The 16,070-nt window shown below is 42.3% G+C and overlaps 1 protein-coding gene across 3 annotated transcripts in view; it reads left to right on the top strand.

Moving 5' to 3' along the window:
* marchf8 (membrane-associated ring finger (C3HC4) 8) overlaps nt 1–16,070 on the top strand; it is a 78,148-nt gene that overhangs the window by 43,568 nt on the left and 18,510 nt on the right. For all 3 annotated transcript variants that reach the window (XM_062400566.1, XM_062400564.1, XM_062400565.1), the window contains exon 3: nt 13,131–13,181. In XM_062400566.1, the coding sequence (XP_062256550.1) occupies nt 13,131–13,181 (51 nt within the window). The remainder of the gene's footprint in view (nt 1–13,130; nt 13,182–16,070) is intronic.

Genomic DNA, 16,070 nt, shown 5'->3' with positions numbered 1-16,070 from the left:
CAGAAAACTCTAAAGCTCCTGAAACCCCTCGTCAGTTGTCTGGCTGAAGGTTCTGCATCATTGTTATGTCATGTGACATCACATTTGCATAATAAAAACCTAGCCACTTTTTCCATACCCCCCCTAACAATTTGGCTGCATTTCGTTATACAAATATAAATAGGTGCAAAATACTTAACAAATTTACATTATAAAATCATATAATAAATAAAACTGCAATTATTTAACATTAAGTTGTTTTCAGTGTTTGAAGTAGTTGACCAATCAGGACAGAGTAGTCCAGCTTGGCAATCAGAGTAGACTGGGCTTTATTGGGTGGACGGCCTTAAAGTGTAGTGGGGTACAAGTCTAAAGTAATCTACTAAACTAACTATTGTAATTATTTACACCGGTGAACGTTGGATAAACCTTGTGTCAGGTGATGAATGCTGTTGCTGTGGCGGTGGTGGTGGTGTTATGATAAGTCCATGAGCCGGGCTAGTGAACCTGCTCTTAGTCTTTATTTAGATGCTAAAGATGTTAAGCAGTGTTTCTCAATGAAAGTAAAGTGCTGCTCAGCTCATTATCCAATGGAAAGGGCCTGATGTGTCCTCCGTGTGTAGCTAGAGAACACTGTGTCTCAGTGCTTTATCAAAGATTTCCTCTGTGACTTTAACAACACTACCACACTTATACACACTCCCACACTCGCACCACACAGATGGTGCTAGTTGTAAGAAAAATAGCAGAATATCCACAGATATATCTCTCTGATAAGTCTCCTTTTTTTAAGCTTTTGGTCTCAAAGTGATATAACAGATATACACAGAACATACAGTCTGTCATCTGAATACATTTTATAATAGAAACATATAAAATAAAATGGGAGTGGTCTGACAACAAATGATTTATCTGCTAAATTAAATGGGTTCTTCCAGGTCCAAGCTCCATCCCTCTACCAAGTTTGGTGGAAATCGGTTTTAAATAAACGCGTGAAAACATAACTTACCTGGCGGAAGTTAAAAAGACAAACAACAGAACATTATATACAACATATATGTCAGTAATATATCATCCATTGTTACTACAGAACCTTGACTCTATATAAAGATGGATTACATCACAGCCCCCCAAAAGTGAAACCAAAGGGTCTCAGTCACCGCCTGGTGGCCGGCTCCAGTATAGCTCATACACCTGCCCTTCCAGCTCAATGTTTTCCTAGAATATAGTTTCTCTTAATTCATACAGGTATGGGTGTTCAAGTGCTCATGCTTCTTTTACTTGTTTTAAGTTAGGTATTTGAAGCTGTAAAGCACAGTATGCATCCCAAAAGTTCCCTTTATTGTTGATATTATTATTAGCATAGCATTTACCTCTGGAGGCAGACTAATGAGGGATTGTTCACTTACAGTACATGTACAAACCGTGTGCCAATGACAGACCAGTGTCTTGCTCCTAATTGTTGTGAGTGAATCCCGGCCTCGTTAAAAGTTTTAAATGCAGTGTTTACTAGTGAACCTCAGCCTGCAGTCATCTGAAGTGTTGTCCAGCACTTGAGTGATCGTAGTTTTGTAGCTTTGTCCTTGAATACAGTTGTGTGGATATGTGCAATAAATAACCCGCTTGTAAGTTCTGCTCGACCTCACATCCCACAGAGTCTGCAGGGGATTGGTGGAGACTGCAGTAATGTCCTCTCCGATTGGTGGATGCTGAGAGTGGGTTAGAAGAGGTCTGGCAGCTGCCTCTTTGTCCTTAAACAGTCTCAAATTCAGAGCGAGGGGCCTGTGTGTGGTGTGTAGTCATTGCAGGACAGGCTTAGATAGGGTTAGGAGGAGGTACTTTTAGGGTTAAGCCGGGTGTGGAGAGCAGAGTGGGTCTATTTAAAGGACGCCACCTCCATCTAATGAATGATTCAACAACATGCAGTTTGCCCCTCCCCCCCACATCTCATCAAGATCAGCTGGAGGAAGTCGTAGCTCGGCCAATGGGATTACAGCACCGGATTGACACTGTGTGTGTGTATTTGTGTGCGTGTCTGTGTGTGTGTAAGCCTGGGCAAGCAGCAGCAGCAGCAGCTCTCTGTGTTTGTATGTGTGTGTGTCTGTGTGTGTGTATGAAGGAAATGTAGGGCAGTCGATCGCTCTCCCTCCCTCAGCCATCTCTCTCTCTCTCTCTCTCTCTCTCTCTCTCTCTCTCTATCTTCTCCACTGTCTTTGTTTCTGTGCTGCGCTGCCGAAGCTGCAGTCGCCACGGTGACGGCTGCTTCTTGCTCTGCTTCCGTATTTGCAGAGGCTTCTCTCTCTCTCTCTCTCTCTCTCTCTCTCTCTCTCTCTCTCTCTCTCTCTCTCTCTCTCTCTCTCTCTCTCTCTCTCTCCCTCTCTCTGTCTCGGCTGACATCAAGGATTTACAGAGGGGGCATGTAGCCTCCCTGACGAACCATTGTCTGCGTGACGGTGTATGTGTGGGTCTATGTGTGTGTGATTGTGTGTGTGAAGGAGAGGTGGAGGTGGCTTCAGGATCCAGACATGAATTCCTGCTGGAAAATGAAGATTCAGGTACAGAATTACCGCTCCCGATTGTTGATGCTGTGCGGTCGCTCTTGTTGTGCCTCATTGATGGTGCTGTTGTTGATGTTGTGGATATTTAAAGCGTTGCAGCCTGCACCCACCCAGAGGTGTATGCTCTACATCCTGTTTTAAAAAATACCCAAGCCTCGACTTCTATCTACATGCTTAGATGATCGCATTCAAGACGTGTGCATGGAGAAGAGGACGATATTAAAAGGAACAGGCGGCTCATCGTAGTTTCCATTCAGTGGTTGTTATGGTGAGGCCCTCTGTCTCTGTGGTGATGGCAGTGAGCTTCTGCTGCAGTAGCCCAAAGATGAAAGAGTTGCCAGGAATGTGTGGTTTTGTCTTTTAATGTGTGTGTGTGTGTTAGTCTGAGAGCGAGCAGCCACTAAATGGAAAGCAAATTGGACAGAGACAGTCAGAAATGTTGTGTCTGGTCATCCTGTCAAGCAGACAGTATTATAAAGTGTGTGTGTGTGTGTGTGTGTGTGTGTGTGTGTGTGTGTGTGTGTGTGTGTGTGTGTGTGTGTGTGTGTGTGTGTGTGTGTGTGTGTGTGTGTGTGTGTGTGTGTGTGTGTGTGTGTGTGTGTGTGTGTGTGTGTGTGTGTGTGTGTGTTATGTTTGTTCTGCAAGGCTTTTCATTTGTTTTCCTGTTATCTCCCTTGCATTCTGCACCTTTCACATTCAGTGCATGTTCCATGTTATGTGCATGCATGACATTTTCCATGCAATGTTAGTTTGTGTGGTTCAGAGAAGCATCTGCCACCTCTTCAGTTTGAAAGGTTGACCCACTTTCTCCTGTGCCTCTGCCCTTTGTTCAGAATGAGTGGGGGGGCTGTGCAGAACTACTGTACATCATAGGCAAACATAAGCTTGAACTTCCTACAAACACTGTTATCGTGAGTCAGTTCCTCTTTAAATGAACCCTCTGTGTTTCCTCTCTTCAGGCATCATGTCACAGTGTTTGGGTATAGATCACTGCACTGCACGAGATGGCAATATACCATATCTCATCAGATTAAGTGCATGTAAACTCAATCACCCCCCTCTACTCCGAGATCTGTCTGTTTTTCTCACTGCTCGCTCACTGAGCCTCTTTGGTGCGAAAGTGCAAATGGAAGCAGCGGCTCCTGCACAGGGCTGCTGGTGCTCTGTTTGTTTACCAACAGATGCACATAGACTCATATAGAAACACATATTTCGACCACTCTCAGTCCACGGCTTAGCATATCGCATCATCGACTGATGCACCAAATCACAGAGCTTTGTGTCAAATCTGCAGCTGGGAGGGAGGGAGGGGGAGATTAATGCAGTCACATGTCATGGAGAAGCTTAAAAACTGTTGAACAGGGGAGACGAGGAGTGGAGGGAGGGACGAGGTAGAACTGAGGGAGAGATATGGAAGAGTGAGATGATGGCAGTTGCACTCAAGCATCATTGTCTCTCCTTCTGTTTCTTTTTCCCATGTGAAAAGGCCTGTTTTTAACCTATTAAGACCCAAGGTGCCTGATAAAGAACATTCCTAAACCTAAGTGTCGTTAGAATACCACAGATAAAGCCCCAAGGCTCTTCGGAAGAGCTAACAGAAATGCAAACGTTAACAAAAACTTGAATATCTCAGCCTGACATTAAATCAAAATTATTTGACTTTCATCGCCCAGACCCCCCCCCCCCCCTTCTTCCTTCTCCTCCTGCCTAAATATCTGTCCTACCACTTCGACTTTCAGTCATAATCGAAAATACTGCTTTAAAAACTTTTCTTTGGCCAAAAAAAAATATTTTCAATAATGTATCAGTGAATCATGAAGTATTTTAGCATTCACATTATTGACACAGGAAAAGCTTGTAAATGTAAAGCTATGTACGCGTTTATGTCGCCTCTAAACATTCGACAGAGCTGATAGCTGAGGGCAGCAACTATTCATTTCTCACGAGATATTTTGTTTCAAAGAGATAGTGTTTTTTAATTCCCAGATGGCACCAAAGCTAATGCTCCCCCAAGCATCTGCTAAGTGCTACCAGCTATAAAGAAGCTATTTGCTGGACTCAGGCATCAAGCTGTTATTGGACCCTTGTCTTTAGAGTCTGCACTACAGTCTGAGTTTCCCCATCTTGACTACGGTTTTCCTGGATAAATATTTTATTCCAGTCCTTCAATAAAAGCGCTGGTCGGTATTTCTCTTGTTTCCCTTGCTGAGGCGACGTTTTGGATTCTGCGAGCATGCGTCAGCTCCTGTGAGCCTGCGATTGAAGGATTACATCACAAAGGACCAAGGGTTCACACACACTAATGACGCTGCTAATTAGAACGCACTGCGCCGTACTAATTAACTATAGCTTGACTTACTTCACACAAACCGTAAATAAAACCCTGTGTCATGTTGAAGACTGCGGCTAGTGAGAAAGTCTGGTTTAACAGCACAGTCAGATAAAATGTATCAGCGTAGCTTGGGATCTCCTAACTGTGTGGTTACTCTCCTTCATATTTTACTTTTTCCAGGACTGACCTCTGGTGCCTCTCGCTGTAGGTCTCATTGATCACTTTATTAGACACAACAGTCAAAACTTGATCACGCCATGCACATGGTCCTGCACTGATCATGATGGTCACTGTCACTCCTGGCCACATCCTGTTTGGACATGTTGATGTAATTATGGCCAAGATGAAGAGCTATGAGGGACAGATGGAGAGGAGGATGATTAGGAGGAGGAAGAGGAGGAAGAGTGGAAACCACAAGCTCACATCCTGTTGATGAGCGCATAGATGCAGACATGCATGCTCACACAGAGGCTCATGTAAAAGCTCGACTTGTTAACAACCACAGACTGTGCAGGTTTCCTGCCTCTCCTGAGGTCTCACTTTACATGACACACACACACACACACACACACACACACACACACACACACACACACACACACACACACACACACACACACACACACACACACACACACACACACACACACACACACACACACACACACAGTTTTCCCTATTTGGGCTCTGCATGCATTGACTTCCATTCATTGTGGACAGTCTAATCAAAACCTTAGCCCGAAACCTTAACCATGACCAAATATTATGGCATCTGCAACAGATGGTGAACAATGCAAAACGCCCTCATTTTGTGCTAATCATTACACACTTCACCTTTAACAGTATTTAACCAGTATTCCCATCTTATCCCTCTAACATTCACCAGTAGCTGGTTTGCCTCAGGCTTTGGCTCCCATGAGATGTGACGGGCTGACATTGTGGAGCTGCACTATTTCTAATGCCTATTGTGTAAAGGAATTTACCCTTAAAATAAGACACAATGCCTTGTTGGACAAAACTCTATCTCAAAAGAATCTCAAAAAGGTGGTTAAGTCTTAACACTTTTACCCATTGGTTTAAGTGCATGACCTTTCTGTATAGCATCAACCGTTTCCTCTCCAGTGCACAGTTTTCCTCTAGGACCTGTGAGATGTCTGTGGTCGTCCCAGCTCTTGATTGATTGCCCTTATCGTGCATAGTTGAGATTTTTTCATCTGGTTCTGGTCTCCTCCTGCTCAGCTGCCCACTCACACGCTGCCTGCATTTCCTTCTCAAGTGGCCACTGGATGCTGACAGAGACAGGAAACCACTTACAGGCCGACTTCCTCTCCTGACAATGGCATTCTGATATTGCTTTATTAACACGGATGTCTGGCTGTCACCTTTGAGGAAGGAGGAGCCAGTAGATGCATCGTTTCCTCTGACATCTTTCCGTTTCTCTAATATCCCTGTGTGAGCATGTTTCTGAATGGCAACTGTATTTTTCATGTTAACAAGTGTGTTTGTAATGACCCACTTGACACCGCTGGCATTTGATTTGTGTGATTCGAGAGAGATTTCTCTGAGGAGTTGTGGCTGTGCAGAGGAATCTCAGTCATCTCTGTCAGGAAAGGAAATGTTGTGTCGGTTTGTCTGCAGCGACTTGTGCATTTGAAAAAGAACACACAAAAAAAACAGTGGCCTCATTTTTAGATCTGAAGGATCAGCCCTAAGCAGATCATGGGATGCTTATGCCATTTATTTCAGGGAAAGCTCTTCACATGTAAACACTGTCCTCTGCCATCTTCCACAGGCTAAAGCCTCGCTCGCTGTTGTTGTACCTGGAGATTCTTACGATTTAAATTCCCCTTTCGTAGCTTTATGGTTATTTAAATGAAGACAAAGTGGTTAGGGTTGTGGCTGCTCTCTCCTCTTTCCTGTTTTCCTTTCTATTTGTCTAGTCGTGCTGTCAGGAATGGCAAAAATATTCTCTTAAGCACTTCAATCATGCTGCTCATTTAAGAGTAAAGCCTTGAATTAAAGATGTGGGCTCTGAGTGCATGCATGCATATGTTTTCCTGACACAAGAGAACATAAAATGCAGCAAGCGGTCTGAAAGTGAAATCTGGCGTGCAATGTAAACCCGTATTAATGGTTTCATACCAAGTAAAAGCCGACATGATTTGCAAAAGGCCCTCACCAGAGAAACAGAGTTTCCTGAAAGTTACACATTGATTTCCAGCAAATTATCACAGAAGTACAACTTCCCACTTCTGTCACTACAGAAATAGCTCAAAGGCTCCGTGCACCTCACAGAGGATTGTCACTTGCCCCGGATGATTAGATGTTGCTCAGGTTGAAAGAGGGAAGAGCTATCGGTGGTCATTATATAAGGTCACCAGACTCCATGCACTGATAAAAATGACAAACGTGGAACAGGTCCCAGCCTGGCAGGTACAGCAAAGCTAAAAGGAGAGTGAGGACAGAGTGTGCACATGGCCCACACACTCCTGGAAGAGCTTTAATCATCCAACATTAATACAATCATGTGTGTGGGTGTGCGGAGGCTGTATCACAGACCTGTTTCAGCTTTCCATGCTTCCAGATGCTCTTCATGTTACATCGAAAACTCATATAGGCAGGTTTTGCTATTTGGCAACTACTGCGGGTAGTTATTTTGAACCACAACAGCACTTTCAGTGGTAAACAGGCATTTCAAACGACATATTTAAAATCCCTATTCAAATCTAATAATAACAGCTTACAAAGTTTGCTGAATTTGTCTGATAATAAGCTTTAAACCACTTTTTTTGGCCACAGTTTCTTCTTCCACTGTGCCCACACAATTGTCCGTATAGATACCAGTGCAACAACATGATAATTGGGTGCAGCTCGGTTGTCACAAAGCAGAGTATTGATTTATTGGGGGAAGGGCCTGGATATGTGTCATTCAACTGCCCCCTTTTTTATGTTAGACTTTTCTATTCAGGATTGACATCGATTCTCATATAACTGTTCTGGTTGCCTGTACATGCACAGTATGAATGTTTTTATGTATATTTTTTCTGTTTCCTTTAAGATTTGAGAGTTTTCACTTCTGACTTTATTTTTTCTATTTTTCTGACTTTATATTATTTTTTTGCAGCATAAGGGAACCATGAACACAACAAACAGCCCTTGATTCTGAAGAAGCTTTTCGAGACGAAGGTGTAGTTAAGCTGCTGTACGGTCAACTGTGATGATTAGGGAAGGAAAAGCTTCTGTTTGATGGAAGAGTTGTAGTATGTAATGAAGTTACAGAGAATATAGCAAGAGAGGAAAATGGAGAGGGGGGAGTTAATTTAATTCCTACAACAGTCACCTCATTACCACTGTCTGAAATCCATCGTTCATTGGCTCGTCGGTCTCTTGCTTTGTGTGTGTGTGCCTCTGCAGCGTACGAGATGATACAGTGAAATGTTGGCCTTTTTTCAACAGAGTCAATGCCATATAAAACAAATCTCAGTGTTCAGTAGACACAGCAGTTTATTGCCCTGAAATTATTTTTGACTGGTTCTATCCGTTCTTGGCCATGCTTCTGTTCTTCCTCCACCTCTCCTGCATGATTTACCCAGTTGCCATCAGCTTAATATACTGGAATCTTTCCTGTTGTTGTGAACAGACACTCTCCTGCTGGGTTCTGTAAAAGATAAACTCTTAAATGTCTGGACATGTTTAAGATGTTTATGTTTCATCACTCTAAACATAAACATCTTAAACATGTACATGCATATATAATACAAATGAGAAATATGTATTACACTGAGCAATCTGTCATATGTTTGTTAAGATTCTCAATCTCATGAGAAGACAATGTTCCAGGTGAGGGGTTCCAGTCTTGACAAGCAGTTCTCATTTGTGTCCCTGACCCTTCGTGTGAAATCCAATTTTGAGTCGGTGCAGGGACACAGAGTGCTGCTGGTACAGGCGAGCACAGATGGTGCTCTGAGCGGCCATGTCTGACGAAGAGTCTCAGGTTCATACTCTGAGAAGCTCTTGTCCTTAAAACACAAACATATCTTTATGCCCGGCCTCTGGCATGACGCTTGTGTGAAATGTTGCAAAGACCGAGTGGAAGCATCTGTTACAAGAATTCACTTCAATAATACAGAATGAGTAAACAAGGTAGGGCTTATTTAATTGAAATAACACATACATTGTACATTATATGTGGTTACATTTAGTGTTTGTATGTATAATCACATACATAATATCAGTATCCCGGGTCTGAGTCAACTAATCAGTTTGTTGATCCGCAGAAAATGTATACTAATTGAACATTTTCAAAAGTTTGCCTTTCACGTATGAGGAACATAGCAGAGGACTGATCGGGTCAGGTGCATTCACAACAACAGGGAATTTGTCTGGAACGTTCAGGCGAGTAGTTGCATCTGGGTAGAGCCTGCAGGAGGCAGAGCATGACTTCTGCTTCATGCAAAAAGCTCTCGGGTCTTGTTGTCTTTCCAAGTTGACATCTTTGCCTGCATCTGTTATAAGTCTCTTTCCTTCTGAGAAACCATTTGATTATTTTTCTTTTGCGTTTCTTGTTTCAAACATCACCAACACACCCACTCATTCGCTGTGAGCCTTCTAGACAGTTTCCTCCTGTATTCTCGTATGGGATGTGGTGGAAATCTGAAAATGAAGAGCAAACAACAAAATTGTTATAGTAAATTTATCAAGAAGAAGCTTTTTGCAAAAGGATCGAGGCAGAACTCTGCACAGCTCAACCTCAGAGTGTTGATAAAGATGTTGATGACAAACAAAGTCTGTTTTTCCGACTTATAATGAGAGAAATGACCTTGGATGAAGCAGGTGGTTTCACTACCCGTCATAGGGGGGGAAGGGACACCAGATAAGGAACGAAGAATCTCTACCAAAGAGCCTTTTGAGACCAGCTGAGAGAGAGAGAGGTTACGTGAGGGTGAAACTTCCACGACTTGGACATGCTACTAGGGGTCTGGCAGGAAAAGTTTCCGAAAATATCCAGCACAACTGACTTGGACATTTGCGTTTTCACATACAAGGAAAAAGGATTTAAGTGAATGTCAAAGCATTTTTCCAAAACCAACATATAATTGTGGATTATACAGAGAAGATACTGCACAGTCCAGTTGATAGAAGTGATATGAAGAACAGACACATTTCAAAGAGTTGAGGTTAAATTTGACAAAGGTTTTATCTTTTGAGATTCTTCCATGGAAGTAATCGTCCCTGTGGGCCGAGAACAGAGCCCTGAAGGACAGAGGAATCCCTCTCACTTTGACCTCTCCTCCTCTTTCGTTCTCTACTAAGCTCCTTTTATTTCTAAACTTCAGGTCTTCAGGGTCCAGTCTCAAAGTTGTGTTATCCAAGGCTGGGGCTCTTAACAGACCCTCCGAGGAGGTGGAGAAACCAGACTGTGAAACCAGAGCCCTTCTTTATCAGAATTATGCATGAGCCCAGAGAAAAATACAGGTCCTTTATAGTCTACAGTCCCGGTGGCAGCGAAGGTGACTTCCAGACCTCTTACTGTCGTTAACAGACTTCTGGAGAGAGGATTTTTTGAAAAATGGGGTTAGAATGAAAGAGAGGACACATGGAAATGGTGTTGATCTATAGTCCCGCTTTATCTCCTGTAATCTGTCTTCAGCCTCTGCGCTCTAATCACTAGTATCTATGAAAGTCATCGGCCCATTTGCGACCTTGTTATTTCCAGAAACCCTCAGTCTGGGCAAATCTGCTTGTTACTCCAATTTTTTTTTTTATTAATTTTTCCAAGAAAGAAGGATTAAGGGCAAGGATCATCAATTTGGTTCTATTCTTTAGCTGAGCCTGTTATCCCCGGCAGTCATCTCCTGTGAAAAGTCACTTTTCATCCTCTTTGGCAAACTGACAATTGGTTTGCTGCACAAATTGCACCCATTGAGAGCTGCATTTACCATTTTGTGACATTGTACTGAAGACATTGAAGATACAATGGCAGATATAGGATTCATATTAATCCAGTATAGAACGAGGCAGGGATTGGCTTCTACTTGCTGTCTGTGAAAGTACGAGTGACAAACTTCAGTGGTCTTTATGCTCAGGCATCGTTTTTCCTTTCCAATCTTGAACACAATATCTCAAACACCTTGGGTGAATTCCTTCCAATGAGGAACAAACGTTCAAGGATAAACTAATTAGAATTTGGTTGTAAAGGTCAAAGTGACTGCAGCATCACAAAGCAGGTTTTGGGGCCGGTACCCAAAATGTAATGTGCCAATTATAAATAAATTGATACAAATGTCTGAAATGGATAATGATTTGGTGACATTTAATATCCAAACAATCAAAGGTCAGATTTACTGTGACATCATATTTATCTGCAAAAATCCTTTTTGAGCTGTTATTCAACAACCTTACTCAGAAATGATGATTACCAAATTCCCTGCAACTCGACTGGATGGTAGAGACATAGAAGCACAAGGCAGTAATTCAACTGTTTACTTTCTATTCACATTTATATAATTTTGCTAGCAAATTCATGTTTCTTCAGAAGGTGTACTTTATAAGACGTTGGCAGATTCAAACATGAGAAGAAAATAGTTTGTGACTGAAGAAAACTTCCCTGCATCTGACATGATATTTAATCTAAGTGCCGGGGAATTGCTTGCAGAGATTTATTCAGAGATTTGTTGTCCTCTGATAAAATGTCAGTGCTTCACCTCATCAGATGCTGGAAACTTTTACTTGTTGAGGAGGCTGAGGTTAGGCATTAGAGATGTCTAATGTGTGCACACATTAACAAACATGCATGCACATATTTATCGCACTGAAACTCAGAGGCCTTTTGTGAGCGCTTCCTGTGAACTTCAAAACTCTTGTGTCTCTCGAATTGATTTCACAGTACTGAAATAACTGATTGACTATGGATGGATGATCACAAAACTTTAGCACAGATATTCCTGCTTCCCCTGGGGGATGACTTCCACTCCTTCGGTGATCAGTTGAAAGTTTTAACTTGTTTTTGCTTAATTACAAAATACCTGAAGTTTTCTAGCATGGAATTCCCAGCAGCTCTAGGCCCGAGTTTGTGTTGAGCGCCAATTAGCAAATGTTAGCATGCGGAACATTAAATTTGGATGTTTACATTGCCACTGTGAGTGTGTTAGAATGCTTTGCGCTTTATGAAGAGGTGAAAGCCCCAACAGTTAATTTAGATAGATAGATGGATACTTAATTAATCCAGTGGGAAATTCAGATGCCCAATTTATGCCCAATCCATGTCTTAATTTGTATTTACAGTGAAATCACTCTCCCGATTTCCATTTGTAAGGCTGGTGTGACCCCAGCATTATGTAATTAGGATTGATAACTTATAAAAGAGCCACACACGCCCTTAATATCAGCGCTGGATATATCACAACACACCAGTGACTGTTTGCAGAGAGCAGAGAGTGGGAATTGAGGATCATTACAGCCTCACAAACAAACTTGACTTCGCTGAATTCACACAAATATTGTGACGCCGTTGGATTTGGAGTTTGATCGGATGTGTTAGGTAATCAGCTTGTCCTCATTTCGTCTTGCGCCAGAAGATACAAAAACGTTATCTCTTTAAGATGCCAAACGGCTCAGACTCGCTGCTCCCTGAGATATGTGCTCATTAGACGGCATGAATCAGTCCTACCTTTCCCTCCTACAGCCTATATCCAGATTCCTTAAGTTGTATTCATCTTTTGACACTGTTACGATACAAACTGAACTCTATTTGACTCACTAGGCCAATTCACAGGTAGACTCCATGACAAGGGAGGTTATGGATCAATAAAGTTTTCAGTCGTGCCAGGCTCAAAGCTTGGCCAGCTGAGACGCTGTCATATGGTTTCAGTTCAGAAGTCATGGGGGAAGTGTACCTGTGCAAAGTGACAAAGTGTAGTGATAAGAGTCCTTGCTCTATGTGGCTTGATCCAAAGTTTTTGGATCGCTGCCCACCGTCAGCTGCACCTCTACACTGTATGGCCTCTCCTTCTGGTTAAACACTATCTATGAATGTCTGCTCTGTTCCCGTTGGTCAAATGTGAATTATATGTTTGTGTCAACTCAAGCATCTAGTAATTGAGCAGGACCAATCCTTACAAATAAAATGCAATGCAGATGATAATTATAGGGCTTATGTCAGCATTTACTGTGGAGGACGCATGTGCAGATTTTCAGCAATTCTCTCGTGTGTCTGAATGTTTTCACTCACTGGAGCTTCGGTTTGTTTTTCTCTTTTACAGAATGAAAAGCCTCTGGGTCATTCTGCAAGCAGGTCCAGCAATATATCCAAGGTGAGCAAAGCACAAACACAACACAAGTGGAGAAATTACAATCTATGTTTACTCTGGAGGAAGATAAACAGATAGAAGTGCAGCTGATAGACCCGCCTGTCTTGCATCAGATCGTTTCCTCTTTGATCGACCTCCAGAGAACAGACGTGCCTTTTATACCTCAGCTCTTCAGCTCAACACTCGCTCTCAGACACACTGTACAAACCGCTGTTCTCTTTCACTCCTGGCTTCCTTCATCTTTCTCCCTCCAGGAGGCGAAGCTGGTGCCTGTGTCAAATCTAGCATCAGGGTTTCAGTCCTTGTTCTCCTGAGCCTCTTACAGGATAAACCCTTTACTTGTGCTAATAGATGTCAGGGTCACTTCATCACCATGAAGCGCTCCAACAGTAATGTTTGATCCACGAGCCCGTCGCACTTAAATAATAGATGCATAGAAAAAGTGATGACACTAAGAATGGCTTTCATTTGTTAAAACTAAGATTTACAACTGAATGAACAATAAACGACTTTACAGGAATAATTTGGAGTCATATGGTTTCTACTACTGCTTTTTATTTTTAGCATTGGTCTACTATTAGCAGTCAGCTAACCTTGGTTTGGCAAAGATACTTAAAGACCTTTATGCCTCTGCTAACAGGTGAGCAAGCACTCGCCCTGCATATTGAGGCTTTAGTTCTTCTGCAGCAGCTACAGGTTTGGTTCTGAATAATTATCGTCGGCTCGTATCAGACTGGGACCAGCCATACGAACACTGTGGTTAGAGAAAATCAAAAGCATATCTCAGATGCATCTCAATCAGAGTATTAAGTATATACTGTTATATTTCGAGTTTTAATATGGATATGTGATTAACAAAAACGAGTTAATTTTGGATTACCTGAAAAACTGAATGATGAAATTCATTCACTGCAAAGATATAGAAACTAAATCTGAGCCAGGTCACCTTTGACCCATGTTGTGTATCGAAGGGTTAAGTTTGACAGCTTTAATTAATAATCCACAGTCTGCCTGTCAGCTGGTGTTTCCTGCTACTTCCTAAAGGGAAATACCTTCCACTGACAGGTTTAAATCTGAAGTAATTCTCTGGACGCAACAAGTCTGCGGGGTGTCTGAGGTTAAAGAGAGATTTGAAGCCCTTGACCGGTATGAACCAAGTGAGACAATAGGTCCTCTCCGAAGACTGGAGACATTGTCAGAGACTGAAACCTCCAAGAATTAACAGTGAATTATGTCAGATGTGTCATATATTTCCAGGAACGCACCCTCTTCCACTTTCCCTGGAAGCTGCTTGATTCTGAATGTGATCTGTGAGACCACAGGAGATGTTATGCATATGCAACACATTTATATGTTTCTTTGACTCATCAGCAGCATGAGACGGATGATTTTCTGATTTCAAGCAATGACACAAATATTCAATTTTTGCTGAAAGAATATCAAATGTTGGACAAATTCATTAATGTTCCAAAGCTAACAAATGAAAGATAAAAGACACTTTATGGATCATAGTAAAATGCACATCTGATAAGATATTCACTTGATGTGTGTGTGCACAGCTGATGACTGGTTTAATGGATCATCTTCTCCTATTGTTTTCATTTATTTTCACATGAGAATGAAAAGAAGGACACTAAAACAAACCCACTGCTACACGTGGCACAGATTCAAGCTGATTCACATCGGCTCCAGTAAGATCAGATAAAAAAACGAAAGTGCACATATTCAATTGTTGACCTATTTAAAAGATATCTCTCCAAATAAATAACCACAGCATCAGCCCGACGATTTCATATCGTCGGCAGCTTGGCAGGGCAACAGAGTGAAAAACCATCGAAGAGTTTGTTCAATCTGTCACAGCACCTGCTCCAGTTTTCTCTGAGATCCTGGTAGGATACTTGTCATCCTTTCTTCTTCTCTCTCTTTCTAGCTTCTGTCTTTTTTCGTGTAGACTGTCGCTCAGCTGATGTTTATTCTTTTATTTAACAGCGCTGTTCTTTTCTGAGGACGACTCATCCTCTTTCTAGGTATCCACTCCCACTTGGACACCTGTCATGAGACACACAGCTGTCATATGGTCTAATAAGAGGAAAACAAGCTGCAGCATCTAGCCAGTGGGTAAATTGTTTCATAGAGTGCTTGTCACTGTCAGGGGTTTAGTAGTATGGTCTTAAATATAAATCTAGATGTGAATCCAAAGTTAAAAATGTCTTCATCTGTTGTCTGCTTTGTTGGTTAATTTCTGAAGAAACTCTTTTATCGAGCGGCCTCGAGAGATATCGTGTGATTTATGAAAGAGAGGTGGAATTCAGGCCTAATAATAAGCATTTGTTTGTGCTGAAAATTGAAAAGCAGTTGTTGTGTTTATCTGAGTGCAGAGTGAGTGCGAGGATCGCTTGTTGATTTGGTGCGAGTCAAGTTTCCGCTCGCAGAGGTCGGTAGGCTTAGCTGGAGCTGTGTCTCTCCGAACCACGGTGCCAGGGAGCCGTGAGATAGATGCCTCCCACACTGTCTGGGGAGGAATTAAAGTATTACGAGTCCTCACAAAGACCAGAAGCAGTGACCCGTCTCCCGGTGTGCCTCTTTTTGGTTTTCGGCCAAACATCTGGCACTCTCAAATTCGAGATCCTGCCGTTTTGCATCGTCTGCCTCAGAGCAGAGCCCGAGTCTGTCCTCCACATCTGAGCAGGACCAGTTCCATTCAGCTCCTCAGCTTTGGTAGACCGCTGATGTTAAAACAAGGCACTGAGCCAAACCACTATTCAACAGAAAGTGAAGTTAATTGTGAATTTCTTTGAACACACCATAATTTAATGGTTTTCTTTGTTAGATTACTCCATCTGCCAGCATTGCTCTTTTTCTTTCTGCTGAAGTTGGCTCTCGTCCTGGGAG

This window comes from Platichthys flesus, chromosome 12, assembly GCF_949316205.1.
Source record: "Platichthys flesus chromosome 12, fPlaFle2.1, whole genome shotgun sequence".
Lineage (NCBI taxonomy): Eukaryota > Metazoa > Chordata > Actinopteri > Pleuronectiformes > Pleuronectidae > Platichthys > Platichthys flesus.
Note: the sequence above shows the minus strand (reverse complement) of the source record. Positions and strands in the feature narration are given on the sequence as shown.